Source organism: Lutzomyia longipalpis, chromosome 4, assembly GCF_024334085.1.
Source record: "Lutzomyia longipalpis isolate SR_M1_2022 chromosome 4, ASM2433408v1".
Lineage (NCBI taxonomy): Eukaryota > Metazoa > Arthropoda > Insecta > Diptera > Psychodidae > Lutzomyia > Lutzomyia longipalpis.
In genome coordinates, this window is record NC_074710.1 from 21651308 (window position 1) to 21674113 (window position 22806).

General features: G+C 33.9%; 3 protein-coding genes across 7 annotated transcripts in view; 2 read left to right on the forward strand and 1 right to left on the reverse strand.

Annotated features, from left to right (window-relative positions):
* The window catches only part of LOC129794910 (rab11 family-interacting protein 3), a 49156-nt gene extending 32239 nt beyond the window's left edge, over nt 1-16917 (reverse strand). For 2 of the 5 annotated variants that reach the window (XM_055835837.1, XM_055835828.1), the window contains exons 1-5: nt 16785-16917; nt 3332-3466; nt 1806-1941; nt 1569-1631; nt 856-900 (exon numbers count right to left, since the gene is read on the reverse strand). In XM_055835837.1, coding sequence (XP_055691812.1) covers nt 856-900; nt 1569-1631; nt 1806-1941; nt 3332-3466; nt 16785-16863 — 458 coding nt within the window. In that variant the 5' untranslated portion in view covers nt 16864-16917. Of the gene's footprint in view, nt 1-855; nt 901-1568; nt 1632-1805; nt 1942-3331; nt 3467-3550; nt 3665-11484; nt 12221-14046; nt 14089-16784 lie in introns of those variants that run through there. The other 3 variants (XM_055835836.1, XM_055835833.1, XM_055835834.1) reach the window with 3 other exon arrangements.
* LOC129794919 (tryptophan--tRNA ligase, mitochondrial) lies at nt 15144-16594 on the forward strand. Its single transcript, XM_055835859.1, has 3 exons — nt 15144-15321; nt 15384-15805; nt 15865-16594. Exons 1-3 carry the CDS (start codon nt 15241-15243, stop codon nt 16484-16486), a joined length of 1125 nt encoding a protein of 374 aa, XP_055691834.1. The 5' UTR covers nt 15144-15240; the 3' UTR covers nt 16487-16594.
* Nucleotides 16918-17141: 224 nt separating the features above from the next.
* On the forward strand, nt 17142-21435 carry LOC129794906 (dihydrolipoyl dehydrogenase, mitochondrial). Its single transcript, XM_055835823.1, has 6 exons — nt 17142-17333; nt 17536-17685; nt 17755-18127; nt 19207-19538; nt 20481-21035; nt 21104-21435. The coding sequence occupies exons 1-6, from the start codon at nt 17292-17294 to the stop codon at nt 21167-21169; spliced, it is 1518 nt and encodes a 505-aa protein (XP_055691798.1). The 5' UTR covers nt 17142-17291; the 3' UTR covers nt 21170-21435.
* The last annotated feature ends 1371 nt before the right edge of the window (nt 21436-22806 follow it).

Genomic DNA, 22806 nt, shown 5'->3' on the forward strand with positions numbered 1-22806 from the left:
CCTTCAAATTCGCAATAAACGTTTATAGCTTCAAGCGACATCTTAGAACAATGCAAAAATGTCAGAAATAGGCCATTCTCCCCTATTTAACGTTAAGAAATCCATCTTGTTTCCATGTAAAAGTTGACAAAGGTTAAATTGCAAACATTTTTTTGAATAACAACTTTAATAGCAATGTTTTCTTTTAAAGCGACAAAAAGAAATCGAGAGTTAAATGACAGTTTAGGATTCAAATAAAATGGCATGTCGTTGAAAATTATATATGTACCTCAAGTGAAAGACCAACAATTAGGGGACTTGCCAATAAAACATGAGACAACGGAAGTTGAGCAAAAAAAAAACATTCCAGTCATCCTATTGTTTTTTTCTCTTATTTTTTATTCTTCTTTGAAATCACCTTGATTTTGAATTTTATTTTTCTATGCAAAACCATGCTCAACAAGAGAGGTACAAGAGTTGTGAGGAAAAACATTTCTCCCACCATCATTGATGACTTTCCCATGAGAAATAAATTAGCATATCTTCTGGGTAATTAGCCCCAAAAATAGTGAGAATGAACGGTTTGACGCTTCTGGTGTGAATTCAGATGGAAATTAAAATAATTTTGTGGAATTTCGTTGTTCCGATCTCAAACTTTTCACAAAGAGCAGACACATGGATGAGGCTTTAAGTGTATTCTTGCGCGCGCGAGAATTCTTCCCAAGCTCCAAAATGGTAATTAAGTTGGTGTTTCATTTCGCATCATTCCAAAATTGTTAATTTTATTGAGACATTTTATGTGAAGAATTTAGTATAAAATCATAAAAATTCAGTTAGTTTTTGGAAATTGTTAATAATAAAAAAAAACTTTCTTACTGTCTCATGGAACCCCAGCGACGGATTGAATTGGCGTCTTGATTGCTGGAAGTCAATAAAAAGATAATCATTGAAGGAGTCTATTTATTTTGAGGTTCTCGTGTGATAATATTGGAAGATAAAAACTGGATAAAGAAAAATTTTAAAAATGTTAATCTAAAATGATATATATTTTTCATTTGTTACCTAAAAAACATTCTAATAAAAGTTCTAAAATGCATTTGTTTTTTATGCATGATGCATATGCATTAGTGCTTCATTGGTGATATATTTCAGCTCTTGAAGAGAAGAATAAAGAGATATTTTTTTAAATAATTGATGCATTTTATAGAATAATTAACATTTGAAATACATATATCATAAATGAAAGCTATAATGCATATGCTTCATCTACTACATACAATATGAAATCCAATAAAGATGTTGTTTATGCATATTTGGGTAAATATTATTAGATTTTATTTCAGATTAATCTCTTTTAAACGTAAATTAAATCATTTCAAACTTAAAAAGACAATTAAATTTAAGAAATTCTAATGTTTAACGTTTGCATCATCATATATGATTCCTATGATTCAATGAACACGAAAGGGTTGAAAAAAGAATTTTCCTCTTACTTTTTAATAAAATTATTGTTATGAGAGCCTCAAAATGAATAAACTCCTCTAAACTGCACGTGGTTTGAAAGCAAAACATTGGATTATAATGCATACCTTTTAGGCGCTCTCCGGAGACTTGAGCGAGACCATGTATGTCGAGAGATGGCGTGTTCCTCTCTGAAAAAAAAAATAATTGGAATTTTCCCATCAAACAGTCTTTCGAAGCATTAAAAAATCGTTGATTTTTATGGAATTAGGCTCAATATTAAAAGTTTTTTGTTACAAAAGATTCATTTTTTATGATCTTCTTTCATTTAAAAAAAATCAAATAAATAAAAATATTCTTCTCACCCTGTATGATTGGAAGACACGTGAGGTGTTAGCTCGAGATCAACTCCACCACCATCGAGAATTTCATTCTCACCATAACATTCAAAAGATTCACCGTCTCCTTCGGAAAGTGACGAACATTGGGATTTTGGGGCATCTGAAAATGGACACACAGATTAAAGAAGAAATCCTTGAGAAATGCATCCAAAAAAAAACAACGTGCTCCACATTTTAAACAAAAAGTTGTCTGCAAAGTGAACCACGGAGGATTTATCGCGCGATGAAAAATGAAGCAATAAACGTACACCTTCACTCAATTGGAAACGTGTTTTTATTGTAGAAAAAGTAATTTTACCTTTTAAAAATTGCTATTTACACCTCTTGGAAGCCCTGAGAAAATTTGCAATAGGGAAATGTGGGGTAATGTGGGGCAATTTGGAGTTTAAAATATAATTTAATAGTTAGTTTAAGAAAATTTTTCTTCAAAAACTTGTTGTGAAAATTCTAAAAAGATTCGTGCATAAATGCATAAGTCACGCCCCCATTGTAACTCTAGCTCTATCTTTCTCTTAAAACGCATAAAGCATATGCTTCAGTGCTTTAATCATTGATATTTTTTTGGTTACAAAATAAAATACAATATTGATTGATATGTTTAGTCTACACTACAAAATCATTATAAAATCTATTGAAGCACTGAAGCATATGCTTCAATCACTAAAATAGGAAATGAAGCAACGAAGTGTTTTTTTTTCATTTTTAACATCGAATTTGGAAAATTATAGAATTTTTGTTCTCTAAAACCCAGTCTTGTCCGGACTGAGTTGAATGAGCTTCAAAAACTGATTTGAATGAACTGAAGGAGCTTTTCAAAGTAATTTTGGCTAATTTTGAACAGATATTTTACAAAAAAATTAAGCATTTTCTCAAAATTAATTTTAAAAATGAAAACATCCTTAATCTCTTCATTTAAACAACAAGGTGGGACAATAGATAGAGCATTCAGTTCCTGTCGAAAAGGTCACCGGTTCGAGTACAAACGAGTGATTTTTTTTTTCTATCAAAATAACACAAATTATTATATTACCAGTAAAATAAATTCACTAAAAAGCTATTTTTAGACACTTTTAAGGTATATAATGCAAAATCTGTTCTGTGGAATTTATGTGAAGGGCACCATTTCTTTAATTACCCCATCGTTTTAAGGACTTACTATGCGCGATTTTTTTTTTTTTGATTAATTTTAATGCATTTCATTTTTACCATCACAAATTCACGCACTTTTAGTGTTCTCATAAAGATTTTATGTTATTAGGAAGCACGTAATTTATTAAAACACTTTAAAAATGTTTTCTTGAGAGGAAATTAAGCGAGTTTTGTGGCAGAGAATTTAAATCTTCATTTAAATATTTCCAATGTAACTGTTTGTTCTTAATTTTGCAAAGAAATGCGCTTTCTTTGGTGAATTTTCTCCGGTAAAAAAAAAGAATTCTTTGAATCACTAATGAGTTTTAAGAGAGAGAAGATAAATCTTTTTATCTTCTTACCTGTGCTCGGGGAGCTCGATGATACGGGACTGGAGTCAACTTCATCTCCAGTGACTGAAATTAGAAACGTTGGTCTCTGATGCTTCGTTGATTTTCCAACACTTGGCGATGGAGACATCATCACAGAGATCTTATCTGGGAATGCAAACACACAAACACAAGATAAATAAATAAAAAAAATGTGTCATTAACTGGAGAATTTTCCGCTGGCAGTCTTACAGTTAAATTGCAAGAAAATGTAGAGAACACCCACAAGAATGAGTTTATTTATGACAATTTCCACAAGAACGTGCGCCTTCTTATCCACCTCCTCAATCCACCAGAGAACTGTGAAATTTGGGGCACATATCAGGTGCAACAGGTAGTTCTTCAATTTCAACCAAATATACTGGAAACTCCCAACATTTTCATCACCAACAACACTCTCCGTTACATCTTCCGCACTTTCATCCATTTAGAGATTCATCGGCATTCTCCACCCCCGCACAATCCCTTCAAACCCTCAAATTCACTCAAAACCCAAAGGGAGAGAATCACCTTTTCCACACAACAATTAAACATCAACTGGGGGGCTTTTCTTCGAAACCTTTTTCTTTCTTTTCTTCACCAAAGGTGGGTTGTTGAAATGTTGAAGGTGAAAAATCACATTCGGCATATCGCAATGATGGCTAATGCGAAAGAGAAGCATTCCTCATGACCAAAAAGGGGGAAAGAGCACACATATTTTATAATTTCTATTAAACACATAAAATGTTCATAGAGGGAGGGGGGCAAATTATTGCAGAATTAAATTGAAAAAAATAAAAGCTTCTCGTGTGGGGGCGATGAAAGTGAAGAAATTCTGCGAAAATACTCGCAAGAATTTCACAATTTCTTCAATACTTCTTACAAAATTCAAGCACGATAAATATATAGGCATGGTTGGTAAGTATATAGTAAAAATATATAGCCACACCGTGAACTTTTAAAAAGATTTATTTGAATTGAAATTAAGGCAGTTTCCTAAGAAATCTTTTTTGTGCAAAATAAAAACGTTGAGGAAATTAAAAGACGACAGAAAGCCGCTTATTAAGGTCAGATTCAAATGTATAAAAATTTATTTTTTATGTTAAAGTATTCACCGTAAAAGATAAAACAATTCTTCAAAAATGTCTCCAAAAAATAAAAACAAAATAGAATTTTACTAACGTTAATTAAAAAAAAGTCGTTAATTTCAAAAATATTATAGAAGATTTGTTACGCTGGATCTTTCTCTAATTCCCATACGACTGAAACTGACCAATTTACTTTTCAAATAATCTTCACCTTAATTTTCAATTTATTTCTCAATTTCCTCTTTCTTTGAATCAAATCTTGTCTCAATAATCCATCTTCATTTTCTTTTATTAATCTCCTGCACATAAAGTTGCGCCATCTCACATTTTCTGCAATAATGTCATGATGAGAAGAATTCAAAGAGAGAGAGAAGAAGTTGATGGAGAAAGACAAGACAGGCATTCGTCTGAAGGGGAATTGCGCTTCAATGAATTTGATTTCATAGTGAAGAATTTTTTTTTGCAATTTTTATTCTTTGATTGAAAAGTTATTCTTTCTTCAATTTTCTTATTAACCGCAGAATTCAATTTATTTGATCTTCTGACACTTATTGGCGTGAAAATGCTTTATCGCGAAAAAGGCGGAAAGTCATTGAATGATTAACAACATTCTTTTGTACGTTGCACTCCAATAACACCCACTTTTCTTTATCACTAAACTCCTATTCTGGTTCTGTATTCTAAAAAAAAAACAAAGCTTCAACTTTTATCGTAAACTCCCCCGCCATGTGCTCCCTTCGATGGTTGTTCAGCAATTAAAAATTATTTCTTTATTCATTTTATGTAATTTGTATGGGCATGTGGTACAATTTCACTGTTAAAATCACTCGCTATATGGTCAGTATATAGTAAATTACAAGAAAAGTAATGTAATTAAAGAAAATAAATCTTGCATTAATTAATTACACAAAAAAATGAAGAAAAAAAGAGGAAATTATGTCGAAGAATTGAAAGGAAATTAAAAATATTTTATAAGTTTTCTTTGCTATATTTTCATTTATTTATTTGAGAACTTTTTATTGTAGGCTGTATTGATTAAAATTGATTGAACCTCCTATTTGTTGTTTTTGTTTTATTGGTTTTTGATTGTCCAGAAATTCAATTATTTTTTTTATTATTATAAAAGAAAGTTTCTTATTAATTTTTTTTTAATAAGAAGAAAGCTTCTATATAATTAAAATTACCAGAAGTAGAAAAAGATTTAAGAAAAAGAAAACAAAATTTAACACCTAAAATATGTAAAATATCCAAGTCACAAACCACACCTGTAAGGCACAACATACTCAAAAAGCATATGCTTCAATGCTTAATTGAATAGGTATTCTAACTCATCAGGGTGAACCTGAACCTCTATTTTGAAAAAGAATTTTAGATTTAATTAAAATTTATTTCACAAAAATCTTAATTTCATCAAACTTTATTCCGCTTTTATTTTAAAAATGTTTAAAAACCTGCAAAACGTTAAAAAATCGAATGGTTGATGCATATGCTTTATGCATTGAAAAAGGAAATAAGAAATAAAATCGAATAAGGGCGTGGTTTATGATTTTTTTTTTGAAACATCAAGATAAAATTTACTCATCTGTCTCAGTAAGGGAATGGAAAATCTGTATGGCTTGTAATCTTCTTTAAAATTTTCTTCAACTGTGTCTTTTCATAAGAGCCTCAAAGTGAATAAAGTCCTTTATAACATTGTTACAATAGAGTGTATTTTTGGAATATTTTTAGACCATTTTGCAGCTCATAATGCAAATAAAAAAACCTTAAAATTCCCCTTTAAAATCTTCCAGATAAGAATAATGTGAAATGTACAATTTTGGTATAATATTTGTTTAACATAAAAGTTTATTAGTCATTACAGTGAGCACAAGTTAAACGCAAAATATCTGAGAAGAAAGTCTTTGTGAGCGAGAGAAATATAAAAATTAATAGTTTATTTGATATTTATTTCGTGCAGAGGTTTATCTTTTTCATCGTGGGGTAAGTCTTCAAGTTCCATAGTTGCCCTCAAATTCTTCTTGTATTCATTTCTGTCTTGGAATTTCGTGTTGTACACGTTTTTTGGGGTGGGTGGGTAGCGTGACATTGTCAACAAAATGAACTCTCTTAACCTTGCCAACTAACCCCCTCATTATCCATCAAAGATGGGAAGTTAGGGGAGATGGAGGGGTGTGGTGTTAGTCAATGGGGATTTCCCACGAAAAAAAATAAACATGAGAGTATCTTGTTAAACTCTTCCCTCGTTTGGCTACTTTTCAAAGCATTTCGCTTTTTTTTTCTTCTTGTTTCCATAGAATGTCAAGATATTATTTATGGAGAATTATGCAATTATCTTTTATACACATATACCTACCAATGACCTTAAGGGGGAGACGCACATTTCTTGCATTGTGTGAGAAATATTCGAATTTACATACAAAAACATCTTGCATGGAATTTTAGTCTCGTGTGGGAAATATTCTTGGGATGATATTACTAAATTTCTATTTCACATGAATTGAAAGGAGTTTATTCGTTTTTTTTTAAGATATCATGCAAGCACTTGAAGAAATGATGAAGAAAATCTTGTACAAGGTCATAAAAGATCATAAAAATCCATAAAGATTTTTCATTTTTTTTACTGGAATCGTGCCATGGGAAAGGTGTTAAGATTTGTTTAAAAAAAAATTAAGCCACGCCCCTATTTTCCTTAATATTCCCTTTAAATGCGTGAAGCATATGCATTAAGGTTTCTGTTGGTTAATTTTAGCAGGAAGCACTGAAGCGGATGCTCAAGCATTAGATAAAAAAAAAACAATTTTTTTACTAGGGGAGTGTGTTTTGCTCCTCTGTAGAATATTTTTTATAGAATATTTCCTAGAACTTTAGAAGAGTTTTTTTTACGTTTATTGGATTATCCTCGCATAAAATAAAAGATTAAAAGTTTAACTTCTTTCATTATTTTCTTCCATCTAAATTAATTTGAAATATGATTTCATGTAATACTGATTCCGACGCAAAAAGTTATCAATAAAATGACATTTATCACAGTTAAGAGATTCATTTACTAAAATATTGTCAAATCATTATTCAGGTTTTAACGTAAAAAAGCAATGTAAATTACATGTAAAAAAAAAAAAGATTTTCTGCCAAAATTACAGAAAAAGCACGTGATCCAAATAGCCCCAAAATCACTCTTTTGCTAGCATTTTGGGTGAAAAACAAGCACGAGGAAGGCGCTTTTTTGGGGGCGGTAACCAAATTTGTGATGCGACTGGCGCCCCATGAATAAAACATCCAACACTATCGATTGTCCACATCTTACAACTAATTTATTCATCGAAATAGTCTCGCTATTTGGAATGTTTGTTCGCCATTCTCCCTTAAGGATGATTAAAGTTATCTGACGTGTGCCCTTTTCTCACGAAATACATAATTTCCTTAATTGTTCTCTCATTTCTTGACCACATTTTTTTTGTGATATTAATGATAAAATAATTTATGTTTGTAGGAAAGTGAAAAATTGGCAAGAAATCCGCCACTTTCACTCCTGCAAAAGAGAGCTCAAAAAAAAAGAGTTGATGAAAAAATCAATTCGTTTGTCACACACAGAAAGTTCATTGAATTCATTTTAAACTTTTCCCCCCAGATCAATGTTCTCGCAAACATGAAAATTGCTCCAATTTTTTTTACATTGTTCTGTTTTTTCCATTGGATCAATACATACATGACTCTTTTTTTCTGAATGAGAGGGAAATATAAAAAAATGTGACATGTTTGATGGAAAAATATTGATCTATTTGCAAAAGAGGGGTGATTGTAAACAACTGACGCGAGGAAATTATTCACAGAAAGTCTGAAATAGATCAAGACTCGAAATTATTCATACATTTTCCATTTTTCTTCGTTAGAAAATATTTTATTTTATTAGATTTTCCATTGGAACATTTTTGGGATTTTTTTCTGTGGGAAATTAGGAGAATAAAGGAAATGAGATTTCCCATAATGAAGGAAAAATTACGTGAGAAAATGATAAAAACTTTCTTTCGTTGAGCTCTTATTTTTCTAACGCAAGATTAATGCATAAAAACCGCGTAGAAAATGTATACCCGACTAGACCATAGTCCTCAAATAAAATTTAATAGAGAAGTAATAGCATTTCTCTTTTACTTACTAATAAAATATTTTTTAAATTAAATAAAGACAAAGTATTTTTAATTTTTTTTTATTTTAACAATCCAAAATAAATTAAATAAAAATCCATTTGTAACTGTAAAAGCATTTGACTTTAATGACTAAACCTTTGCCGGCCGGGTAATTGTCAAGTGATTTTTCCATTAATTTGTTACGCGTATAAAAATGAGAACTGTCTGAGAAAGTCCTAAAGCGTTCAGTAGCCCAAGATGTGTTAAGATTTTACCTCGATACATTATTTAAAATGACATTCAAGACCAACAAGAGAGATTATACAAAAAAAAGTAATGAAATAAAATTTTAATAAGAAGAAAAAGATTAACAATGAAAAAGAAATCACGAATGAGATGTGAAATAAAATTGTCCACAGTGATTATATTTTTCTAATCTCATGTTTATTTTCTCTTGCCGTGAAAATTGAAATTGCTATTGTATGGAGAAATGTTTCTTTTTGTGCGTACAAATTGCATGAAAAATTAGGTTATGCTTTTGCAAAGAGAATGTGCACGACGATGAGGTTTCTAAATCGGAGAATAAGTCGTAAAATAATGAAATAAAGAGAATGAATGGAAATAAATTTAAAACAAAAACTAGTTTACTTTATCATTGAAATTTTACAATGTAAGGAGATTTATTTAAGAGAGAGAAAAAGAGCATAAAAACATAAAATAAAGACGTACTAAATTGGAAGCAAATAAGTTTTCAATACAACATTTTTTACGCGATTTTATGACGTTAAGTACTGAGGACATAACCTCAAACCATTAACGTTTCGACTGTAATAAAACTTTCTTCAGCTCATTCATGAAATTGTTCAAAAACAAACGAGCCCCAGTCTCCCGTAAAGTTTGGCAAATAGTATAATTTGAAAACTTTTTTGACCCAAAATACGTTAATCATAGACGGTGTTATCAAGAATTAAAAGTTGGAGAAACTTTTAGTTCTTCAGCAAAGTTTTGATAAATGAGGAAATGAAGAAGTTTTCGCATGGAAAAATCTTGGAAGTGTGCCAATTTGCTATATGTATGGAATTTCCAAGGCGGAAATTCAATTCTTAAGCAATTTTTTCAGTACAAAAAAAATCCATTGTTGTTTGGAAGAATTATTTGAACTAATTTCCAAAAAATTGAATATTAAAAAATTCATTGCAAGTTAATTTGATACTTTTCTGTACACCCAAAGAAATAAGTCATGATATTGAATTTCTTTTGTCCCATCCTACACACCGTCAAACATCTGTCGGATTTTCCTGTTTACACTGACTCATTTTTCTTCTTTCCTTCCTGCGTGTGTTGAGCATTTCTGGAGGATATTTTTTTTTCTTAGAAGACACTCAAATTTCAAGGAACACCCAAACGTACAAAACCATCCTCGAATGACTATAAATTTATTTTTCTTACCTTCAAGGTTTATTTGAGAGTCACTTTTTGGCTTTTCAATATCATTGGAATATACCGAAATGTGTGTAGACAGCGAAGTTTATATTACATTGTAGTTTATATATTATGTTAAGTGAAGCAAAAAAAACTTAATGAAAAGAGTGATGGGAAAGAAATTTTTGCACACGAGGAAGAAGGAAAAAAATAATTAAAATAGCATCAGTTAAAGTTGTTTTTTACTCTACATTTTAATTTAATTATTTTGTGAATAGCATTAAAGAGGAAGGCGATGTTTGTTGAAAGAACTCTCTAAAATGTAGCCTTAATAATTCTGACCATTCCAACTCTCTGACACTAAATTATTTTTTAAAAAAAAAAAACCAACAAAAAGAGATAAAAAAAAGTATCGAAAACTATTCGATAAAAAAAAATGTGTTTGGATGAAGCATCCTTAGCAGTTATTTTCCGTAACATCCGATCTTCTAAGAAGTTATAGATCTTATTAAGAGTTTTCATTTGAGCCTAATTTAATCAAAATCGGACAAGTAGAACCAGAGCTATGGACGATTTTTACTGAAGAATTCGAACGGCCATATTGACTAAACGGCTTAACCGATTTTCAAGTTTAGACTATTTTTAGAAAGATAATGATTGCCCCTATAACATACCAGAGTTCCTAGCTATTACAAATGTATTGTATTATGCTATTTTGGAGCGAAAGATCTATTTGCTTTTTTCTCAACTATTTGTATCAACATTTTTTATAGGTTATGCCAAGCATATATATGTACGAATAATAGGCCTACATTTCATTCTTGTATGCATAAGAACTAGGATCAAGACTAGAGTCATTCTTGCACGCAATTTTTCAAAATCAAACGTTTTAAAGCCCTCTAGCGGATGGATTATTTAATCGATTTGAACAAATGAGTTGTTTTTTTTTATATATAATCCAAAATCAAATTATTCTATTTTCTACAAACAAAAGAAGATTTAAAATAAGTGATTAGGAGCACCCTATTTGTTGCTATTTTAATGCCCACATCTGTAAAAAAAATTCAACAAAGCCGAAAGATCGGCTATTTCATTCCCATCGACGCAATAAAATTAATTTCAGTTGAGATTTAATGTGACTAAAAATATATTCGACACACCAAGACAAATTGAAGGGGAGAGAGAGTTGCTTTTAAAATGAAATTGTCATCAAAAAATTATTCTTTTGCCGATTTTATGAGCACAACATCGAGATCATTGATGGGGGAGGTGAAAGAGTTTGATTCTTGGAAGGTTTTTTAGGGGAGAATGTGGGTCATTGTGAGGAGGTAATAAAGAAAAACTTTCTTGAAAACACTATTGAACGGTGAAAATTATATTCACAATTTTCTCCTCAATCCCATTTTCTCGCGTACATTGGACTTTTGCACAATACACCTTTCTGTGATAAAAATCTCAACAAATGTGCATATAGAAAGTTTTTGTGTTCAGAGAAAAATGAGTCCGGACTCACCTTTTCTTTTTCACCCAAACTACAAATTATATTGTGGGATTTTCCGCGTGAAAATTGATGGTGTTTCTGTGAAGATAATCCAATTTTTTTGTTGCTCCAAGAGGTTTTTTAAGCACTTTAATCACTTATTTTTGGCCACACGGAAAGCACTAACAGAGATTTTTAGTTTTAGGATAATGAAAAAAAATCTCTGTGAATCTATATAAAATTTACCTCTACTTGTTATGTCTCACAATTTTCTTCTTTCTCACTCACTTCTTATTTATTTTTTTCTTCTTCTTATACGTGCACTCCACAGAAAACACAACTCAACCACGTAACAATTCGTTTTTATTCTCTCGTTGACTTCACGATCTCATGCAAAAAAAAAAAGGCCAACACTCCGAAACCTTTTCCAGAATCACAGCGCGAGAATGCAAAACTTCTATCTCTTTTCTGTTTAATTTTTTTTTAAGCACAATGAAAAACTTTGGAAATTCTTGAATTTTTGAGACGTTCTTTAAGATCTTTTTAATGCTTTTTTTTCAAGAGGATAAAGGTAAGAGTACACCAGCACACACCACCTGCAGATGCACGCAGTAGTAGAATCAGGAAGTAACTTTTTTTTTAGGTGTATTCGTTATGTAGTATATATTTTATAAATACAACAATCCAGAAATAATGTCAGAAGGCAATTTTAAATGTGAAAAACGAGAGACTATATGAAACAACGTGACCCACCACGGTAGACACTCAATAAACTAAAACTCTCGGGGATCTCTCTCACAACAAGCTCCACAGGCTAAAGAGACACGAAAGAGTACGCGATTGTGTGGGAATGAGGCAGAAAATACATAAGAAAAAGGTGTACACACCAAAAAACACATTCTCAGGCATGGAAACGGAACTCTCTTGCATGTTTTATGAGAGAGAGAGAGGGAGAGTACAGCAACTATATATTGAATTGAAATTTTAGTCGTGGTCTGTCGATTTTCCTACACATACTCCCCGCCTGCACTCTCAAGAAAAGGGTCCTCAAACTACTTGAAAAGATGCAAGAAATATTGGAAAAATTCCCATAGAAGGAATTGAATTAAAAGAAAAATTTATATGAATGATTGAGGGGGGCTATTTGAATCACACTGAAAAAAATACAATTAACCATAGAGGAAAGATTCCAAATAGCCGCATTCTCAAGGCAAATTTTCCGCTTAACAACTTTCACTCAGAAAACTCTCTTCAATTTTGATGATAAATACGATTTTTTGAGCCTTTTCAAAAACTTTTACATTGGGGCGAAATGAATCAATTGCACTTTTTAGCATAATTCTTATAGTTTTTTTTATGAATGTATAAAAGAGGCGTGAGAAGGGTTAAATAATAACCGTCTTATTGTAATTTGAATTGTTTTTCTTTTGAGAAAATTGAATTAAAAATTCTTGAAGAGTGAATCATTTGCCCCCATGCTCCCCTAATTTAGTGTAAAAATCATTTAAAAAAATAATTGATGCCTAATTTATTAAGCTAAGTTGGCTGTATTATTTGTTCCATTTTAGAGTCGTAAAAATTCACTCTTAAACCGGATTCAGTTAAGCATAATTTTTTTTACAAAACTTTTTTTTGTCTGTCTTAAATTTTTTGCTTGAGATCAGACTATTAAGGTTAGATCAGGTTAATTTAAAAAAAATAAGTCTGACCTCAAAAAAAAAACTTATGCCGCCTAACTTTTTTTAAAAGTAGAATTTAAGAAAACTTGAGCTTAGCCTAAAAAAAAATTAGAAACGTAAGTTTGATTGAAAAAAACTTAAGACTGGTTCAAGTATTCTTAAGTCTAATCTTATAAGCAGGACTTAATAGTGAATCTTACCCTGAATTATTGAAATTCACTTCTAAATCCGACCTAAGTTTTTTAAGTTAGACCTAAGTTTTTATTTAATAGGTCTTATTTTTATATGGGCCCTTGTTTCAAGTTTATAAAGATTTTTTTTAATTTCAATTTCAATTTATTAAAGTTTAATTAAACAACAAGTAGGGTAAAAAATAAGAACAATGTAAGTTTAAGTTTTGAAGATAGGTCTTTAAGCAAAAAAAAATCCACAAACTAATTTTCATTGTTTGAAAATTTCAATCTTTGCCCAAAATCGCCAAAACCTCATATTATGCTTATTGGAACTGTATAAGAAGTCGATGGAAGAACTTGAATTTCTTAATGTGGATTCTCATGACTTCTGAAACTGGTTTGGCATCGATATCCTATCCTCTGTCTTATCCCACCTTTTTCGCGCTTCATGACCCCCTGGCCAGAATAATTCTCTCTTTCTCATCTTGCACGAAGCAGAGAGGAATTTTTCTTAAGATTTTGCAACAAATAAACTTTAATTTTTCATTACAAAAAGATTTTTTTGAGGAAGTTTTGCAAAAAATAAAATCTTTGTCTCTTTTGACCTTTTAGGAATTAGTTGGTATAATAAGAAATCGTCCTCCTATTTCGCTTCTGTTCGTGCTCTTTTGGTGCTCTTCACGAAGACTTTAATAATATTTTGTCTGTGTTGAGTTGTTGAGGTAATTGCTGGCAATACCTACCTACACCTCTCTCATGTTTGCACTCCTCATAGACACAGGTTGGTCGTGGTGAGTCAAGCAATGCGATGCCACAAGAAAATGTCTAAGAAAGGAATGCAGAAACATTAAGGTGGGGAAGAAAAGAAAGAATTGAGTGTTTGTGCAAGAAGAGGAAGAAGCAGGAACCTCTCAACCTGGGTGTGGATGCCTCTATGGTCATCTCACTGGCGCTCATAAAAGAATTAAGTTGGATGAGTCATTTTTCTCAGAGCTTTATGACATGATCATTTTCTGAGAGATTAATCAATTTTTTATTCTCTCAATTTCTCTCCCAAATAAATTTATTTATTTTCCAATTTTTTGAGCTTAATGCGGAAAATTTGTTGATTTTCTCCGTTGTTTTCTTTATAAGAAATTACGAAAGAATTTATGTAATACAACGATAGTATGTAGGTACCTAATGTACATAGAAAGAGTCGTCACTATGTGTGGATAATTATGTATGCAGAGTGCAGACAAGTAGTCAATTAACTTTGGAAATTAATTTTTGCCATCAGACACGTTTTTTTTATGAAAAAGCGCACCAATTTTCTGGAGAATTGATTCCCTTTAAACGAAGTCTCAAAATTCCGAAAGATCTTCTAAGAATGATTTCCAATTATCCTAATTTTCAGTTTTTTATTTATTTATTTTATTTATTATATTTATTTATAAGTCAATTAGTACCAGTTTCTGAAACTTCCTGTGAAAAAAACAAATTTGCGCTCTAGCGGCCGTTTTAAATAGCATTCGGAAGATTCGGAAGAATTTTTAATGTTCCTAAATTAAAATAATGCTGAAAGAATTTAATTACATTCTAAAAATACTAAAAATCATCCATAATTAATCAAAATTTAATTTCCGGAAAGTTTTCGGAATTCCGGAAAATATTTCGAAGATCCGGAAGGTAAAAAAAATTTTGCACAATATGTAAGCGGTTGATTATGAAAATTAAAATGCATTTTGAATTCAATATTTGGTCAAATTTAGACCCATTTTATTTATTAATTGACCCTAATTTGAACCAAGTAACTTTCCCACGGAATTCAATGATATTTCCGTGGAGTGTCTGTGGAATCACGTGAGAAAGTTTCTTGAAGGGTTGTTATTTTTTCCTTGAAGGAATCACTGGAATTACTCGAGAATTAATTAGAAAACCTACCGCTTCTGACCAGGATGATCATCTCCAGAACATTGAGATTCTGTGGGAGACAAGCAAAATCCCTGACAATCCAGAAATTCTACTCAACGGAGAAGGTTAGGAAATCAAAGAATTATTCAGAGAGTGGAGATTAAATTGAATAATAATCCCATTTCAGCCCACCTGGCCAAGGAAAATCTTCTCGGGGATTCAACCTACAGGTGGTTTACACATTGGGAACTACTTGGGAGCCATTTCCCGGTGGGTTGAGCTTCAAAACACCGGAGAGGATGTCACGTATTGCATTGTTGATCTCCACTCAATTACCCTGCCCCAGGACCCGGCGTGCCTCAAAGAGAACATTCTACATATGACAGCAGCACTCCTGGCATGTGGAATTGACCCTCAGAAGTCTGTTCTTTTCCTGCAATCGGACGTGAAGCAACACGCAGAGCTAGGATGGATTCTTGGATGTCACACAACTATGGCTCGTCTTGGGCATCTGCCGCAGTTCAAGGAGAAATCCACAAAGGTCAAGGAGATCCCTCTGGGAATCTTCGTATACCCTGTCCTGCAAGCAGCTGATATTCTCCTTTACAGGTGAGTGAAAAGCCTCCAAAAATCCTTTCCGGACAATTCCTAGCGATTTTTTTCTTTAGAGCAACGCACGTTCCTGTCGGAGAGGATCAAGTTCAGCATTTGCAACTAGCACAGCATCTCGCCAAGACATTCAACACAAAGTACGGCAACACCTTTGCACACTGCCATGCCCTCGTATCCACGGATTTGAGCAACAGAATCAAAAGCCTCCGGGATCCAACAAAGAAAATGTCCAAATCCGACACTGATCCCAAATCCGTCATCTTCCTCACTGATCCACCGGATGCAGTTGTGGAGAAAGTCAAAAAAGCCATAACAGACTTCACTTCCGCCGTAACATTTGAACCAGATGCCCGTCCGGGAGTGTCAAATCTCATCACAATTCATTCTCTAATGACCGGGAAGACACCTGAAGCCATCTGTGTGGAATGTACGGATGTAGATACGGGAAAGTACAAAGGAAGAGTAGCAGAAGCTGTAATTGAACACTTAAATCCCATTAGGATGCGACTAGAGGACTATTCGAAGCATCCGGAATATCTTTGTCAGGTACTCCAGGAGGGAGCTGATAGAGCATCCAAAGTTGCCGAAGAGACACTGCAGGAAGTAAAAGATAAAGTCGGTCTGGGCAGAATTGGAAGTTTTGTTAAAAGGAAATCCAAAAAAACTCAAGAAAATTAGGAAAATTTAAGAAATTTTTGAAGTTCCGGAGAACTTGGAGGGAGCTAGTGTGAGGTTATGTTGTTCGAAGCGCTGCAAGTTGTTATTAAACTCCAAAGAAATCATAAAAGATATTTGTTTTACTTTTTCTTACAATTTATGAATTATTTACTGATTTTTGGCCTTCTTGGCAAATATATTTGGGCTATTTGGGAAAATTCAAGAAAATTGTGGACCGAGAAAAGCGAGGTTATGTCACAGCAGCAATTCCGGTTGAAAAATGCATAAAGAGGTGTGATTTTGATTAATTTTGACTTACCACAATTCATCTGATATTCATAAGTTGATTCTACACAGAAACACTTGGAAAAACTCATGAAAACCATGAAAAAACACATAAAAAGGCAAGAAGAAAAATGTAGAAGAAACCGCCAAACCCGGCTGGACCAACTAATCTTTGATCATAAAAGAATCTCCAGGGCCTCCTAAATATTGAAATAAAATTAGCAAAACCCCATTAATTACCTAAATAAATAAATTCTTAAAGGCATTTGCAAAAATTGGGAATTTTCATGCGAATTTCTTGGAGAAATAAGGAAAATTCGCAAATCGCCAAAGGGGCCGCCAATTCCTTTGGCTGTAACATAACCTCAATGTATGCTACAGCCGGCAAAAGCCGAAGTGAGTTCCGACTGCGTACCGAAGTGGGGAAAAAACTGCAATTTGGAAACGTCAACTTTTCATTGCGAATTTCTCAAAATATCCTTCATTTCCACCTCAATCGCGTGTCTCCCATTTGTACAGCTAGTGGTGCAGTCCCGGAAAAATGCAGTGCAATATCAGGAATATTGTTTCGCTGGCAACAAAGGTGAGTTTTCCGTGTTACCGGAGTGTTTTTTTTTATGGGAATTCGCAACTCCGTGGTTATGCAATCTAACCCCCAACAAATTATGCTTGACTTGCCCCAAGGAAAGGTCACTTGGGGTCTTCCGTCGATAAGGGGGCTTGCTGCGGATAGTGACGTCATGACGGAATAATAATTTATGTTTTTTTGTACTTCCTGAAAACAGACGAACCTCGTGCTGCGGAATCATCGACCAGCACTGAGTGTTCTGGGCAGGAGGAACTACACGAGTGGAGAGGAGGTGGATCTGGTGGTCATTGGATCCGGCCCCGGAGGCTATGTGGCTGCCATCAAAGCTGCCCAGCTTGGGATGAAGGTAAGAGAGAAACGTTGAATTTGATTTGTTTCCGGAAGAAGTGATTAATCATCCCTTTTTTACTTCCAGACCGTGTGCATTGAGAAGAACGACACATGTGGTGGTACCTGCCTCAATGTGGGATGCATCCCATCTAAATCTCTCCTCAATAATTCCCACTACTACCACATGGCCCACTCCGGGGATCTGGCCAATCGAGGTATTTTCGTGGAGAACGTCCGGGCGGATATTGGCAAGATGATGGATGCCAAGTCAAAGTCCGTAAAAGCCCTCACGGGGGGCATTGCTCAGCTCTTCAAGAAGAACAAGGTGCACCTCATTAAGGGCTACGGGAGCATCACGTCACCCAATGAAGTCACCGCCAAGACGGAATCCGGCGAGGAGGTGGTAAAGACGAAACGCATTATGATTGCCACGGGGTCCGAAGTTACACCATTTCCCGGTAAGTCCGCATTTCATGGGTACTTTTATCCATTTTCAGAGATATTTCGTGAAAAAGGAGTTTACAAATAGAAATAAGAAATCATTGTAGAAAGTTTTCAATTCTTCCTAAGAATGAATTTAATGAAATTCAGCAAAGATTTTCTAAAAAATGTAAAGAATGACGTCAGTGTAGTGATTTTTTTTTGAATATTTTACACTTGGAGGATATTTCTGGTAATCGGTGCTAATTTAATTTTGTCTTACATCGTTGTGACGCTAGAATAATCTGATATGTATTTCTAACCTAAAAAACTTTAGCCAGAATTTTCTTTCAAAAAGAAAATGTTTCTCCAAATTTTCTTTTGACAAGCTGAAAGCAATTACGATAGTAGATTCAGGACCTTATTCAGCGATCAAGAAACTCTTGAAATTCGCTTGAAGTCTTGAAATTTGAGTACATTTCTACATGTAATTGCTATCAGTTTGTCAAAAGAAAAGGAAAAAAATATTTTCGAAATAAAATTCAGGCTAAAGTTTCAGATCAGAAATATCGGATTATCCTGTGTTATGGGCACGCAGCATGAAAATAGAGCGTCAAAACACCAATGAAACTTAAGCGATAATGTTTCATGTATTCTTAGAAACAAAAGAAATATATAATGATGACGTCAATACCTACATTTTTATGCAAATCTTTGCTGTAATATCTCGGCTAATCTCTTTAGAGAATCTCATGTGTCTTTAACGATGATTTTCTTATTGTTTTTGCCTTTTGGACGATTCAATTTCTTATCTTATGCAGTTTATTTTTGTTTGTTCCTAATATATTATCAAAATGGAAGCTTTATCACGAAAAAGCTTCGATAACATTGAAAAATATTGGAAATCATTGTTGCAATTTTATCTAGAAAATGTTAATTATTTTTTCGGCACATCATAATGCACGTGAATGATAAGGGAGGAGCCTCAATCTAATCTTATTTAATATTTAAATTAATTAATTATTTATTGGTCAAAACTGATCGACTCAATCTCCCCGAATTGAATTAGTTGATTCTAACAGAAGATTTTTCTTTCTGTTTTATTTTTGTTGGGTAGGAATTGAGATTAATGAGCAGAACGTGGTATCAAGTACAGGAGCACTGAGCCTTGAAAAGGTTCCAGAAAAAATGATTCTTATTGGAGCAGGTGTTATTGGTCTGGAACTTGGTTCCGTGTGGTCACGTTTGGGTTCAAAAGTCACTGCTGTGGAATTTCTGGAGACAATTGGTGGGGTTGGAATTGACGGGGAGGTATCCAAGACGTTCCAGAAGGTGCTCACGAAGCAAGGGATTGAATTTAAGTTGGGACACAAGGTTACGGGTGCTACGAATACAGGAAGTAGCGTCAAAGTTGCCGTTGAGGGTGTCAAGAGTGGCAACAAAGAAGAGGTGAGAGATGCAATAGAGCAGGATACGTTTTGAAGTTAAATCTAGGCTCAGAGGTTGATTGAACTATGCCTGAAATTGATGTTTTCAATTTAGATTTTAGATCCTTTGGCTAAAATTCTAATTTCAACTGTAAAATGTCAAAAACTTCATTTTCAGTCCTTTGAAACTCGCTTCTTAGAGCGTCAAAAACTGCACTTGTACAACGTTAAAAACTGCGCTTGAATGACGTCAGAAAATGAGCTTGTAAGTTGTAAAAAAAACTGCAATTTCAGAGCGTAAAAACTTGCCTTTTCAAACAGTCAAAAACTGCAGTTATAAAACGTTAAAAACTGCATTTTCATAGCATCAGAACTCTCTTTTATAAACAGTTAAGAATTGATCCTTGCAAGACGTCAAAAACTGCGGCTTTTAGGGCCTCAAAAAGTGCATTCTTAGAGTATCAGAACTCGCTTTTATAAACAGTCAAAAATTGCGCTTTATAGAACCCGCACAGCTGATCAAAACTGCGCTCTCAAGATGTCAAAAACTGCATTTTTAGAGCATCAGAACTCGCTTTTATAAACAGTTAAAAATTGATCATTGCATGATGTCAAAAACTGCGCTTGTAGAATGTCAGTAACTGCGGTTATAAGAAGTCAAAAACTACATTTTCAGAGCGTCAGAACTCGCTTTTACCAGCAGTCAGAAACTGCACTTATAGAACCTTATAGCTTAAAACCGGTCAAAACTGCGCTCTCAAGACGTCAAAAAAAAAGCATTTTCAGAGAGTAAAAAAACAGCGTTCCTAAGACGTCAAAAACTGTTCTTTCTGATGATCAAGAACAGATCTTGTAGCAAAGTTTCAAGACATAAAATCACGTTTTTACATGTAGTTCAAACAACTTCTTAGTCTTAGCGGGACTCTCTAGTTCAGAGCAATTTTTTAACGGGATTTCCTTTTAGCTTGACTGCGACGTTCTTCTCGTGAGCGTTGGCCGTCGTCCCTACACAGAAGGGCTGGGCTTGGAGAATGTGGGCATTGTTAAGGATGACAGGGGTCGTGTACCCGTAAATGGGCAATTCCAGACCATTGTACCGAGCATTTATGCCATTGGTGATTGCATTCATGGCCCAATGTTGGCGCATAAGGCCGAAGATGAGGGTATTGTGTGCGTTGAGGGTATGCTCGGTGGTCCAGTTCACATTGACTACAACTGCGTACCGAGTGTCATCTATACGCATCCTGAAGTGGCGTGGGTGGGAAAAACGGAGGAGGATCTGAAGAAGGAGGGTGTTGAGTATAAGATTGGTAAATTCCCCTTCATGGCGAATTCACGTGCTAAAGTGAATGATGACACCGATGGCTTCATCAAAGTACTCGCCGATAAGAGTACAGATAGGATTCTCGGGACTCATATGATTGGACCCGGTGTGGGTGAGCTCATCAATGAAGCTACCTTGGCAATGGAATACGGAGCAGCTGCTGAAGATGTAGCACGTGTCTGTCATGCACATCCGGTAAGACTTTTGTTCGAACAAGGCTCCTAACAGGCTACTCATTGCCCTTCTTTTTTTTCTCTTCACAGACATGCTCAGAAGCTCTTCGAGAGGCTAACTTATCTGCCGCGTTTGGCAAACCCATTAATTTCTAGAGAAGAAGATGTAGTTGATCCCGCCCATGAAAAGAATCCCTGTGACGAGTGGAAGATCTGGCGAAGGGGGAGTGATCTGTGTAAATAGCAACAAAAAAAAGTTCACGAAACAGTGACAACCTCAAACGGCACTTTACTTTTTGTTTATTTACTCGTTTTACTTTTTTTTTTTCACAAAGAAAAACTATTAAAAACATCCACCAGCAGCATAATGAAAATGTATCCCGGAGAGTAGAGAAATGAATGCCATTATTCCGAAGTATGAATCATTGCTCCTACTTTTCTTTTTGGACGTTTTGCAGGATTTTTCTTTTGCAGAAAGGCGAGAAAGAGAGTTATTAATATTTTCGAATTTGGCGCGGATTTTTAGCTAGAAAAGCATAATGGTGAAAATTGAAAGTGGTGAAATTGGTGTAATGTGGGGAAAACATTGCGTTCTGTCAAACCCAGGAAGGAAGACGAAAGCCGAAGGGCTTGTTTCCCAAGAACAGTGAGCTTTCAGTCATTTTGAACGTAGATTTCATACAAAACAAGGTTATTTTCAAAATTTCAAGATGGCGGCTTTATTTTTAATCCATTCGCGTCCACGTGAAACATTGAAACATGCGCCTCTTTTATCGCAATTCATTCTATGGATTGTCTCAGAAATCATTTGTCAGTCAGAACGTCATCTTTTGGTCTAATTTACGTAAATTTTACGCATTTTACTACTACTACTACTACTGGAACTAAGAAGGCTTCTTTAATATCGCCTTAGTGTTTGTGTGTTCAATGTTTGTGTGAAAAACGATTTATGTGGCATTTGAGTGTTTGTGGCTGCAAGGTTTTGATTGAAGGATGCGTGTGGTGTGGAGGCTTGTGATAGAGGATATTGTGGGTGGAATATATGAGTGAAAGTGGTTGAGGAAAAATAAAGTAAGAGAAAATATAATTGAGTGCAAATTGGGAAAGGCGGGTCCAGGTCTGCACCCAGTCAACCTGTTCGGAGTGCAGCCTGGAATTACGCATTTTAAAGTTGAAAAAACAATTAACTCTTTCGCGTCCATGTGAAACATTGAAACATGCGTTATTTTTATCAGTATATTTATTCTATGGATGCTCTCAGAGGACGTTTCTCAGCCAGAACATCTTCTTTGAAGGTTTCTCTGCTTGATTTTAATGCATTTCTAACGTAGATAAACAAGTAAACTTAATAAAATTCGAAAAAAATTAATGTTTCACGTTTGTATCGATGTATGATCCAAAAAACGCGAAGGAGTTAAATAAGGTAAAAGGGAAAATAAAATGTTTCATGTTTGGGTCGGCGTATAACTCAATAGACGCGAAAGGGTTAAAATAAGAATTTAACACTTGGAGGATTGAGGTTTCTAACCTCAAAAGTTTGAACTTCATTTTCTCTAAAAAGAAAATATTTTTCCAAGTTTTCTTTCAACAATCATGAAGTAATGAATCTCCCCTATACATAGGATGTGAAATTATCACGAAATGTTAAGAGATTTTTAATTCTGTGGCGATTGAAAAAATCGAATTGGCCACTTTGGCCAGCAAAATCTTCCAAGGGTTAATTTTTTTATTCACTTTTCTTCAAACTTAATTTTTCGAATGTGTTGAATTTTCTAATTGGAATTTTTCTAAGG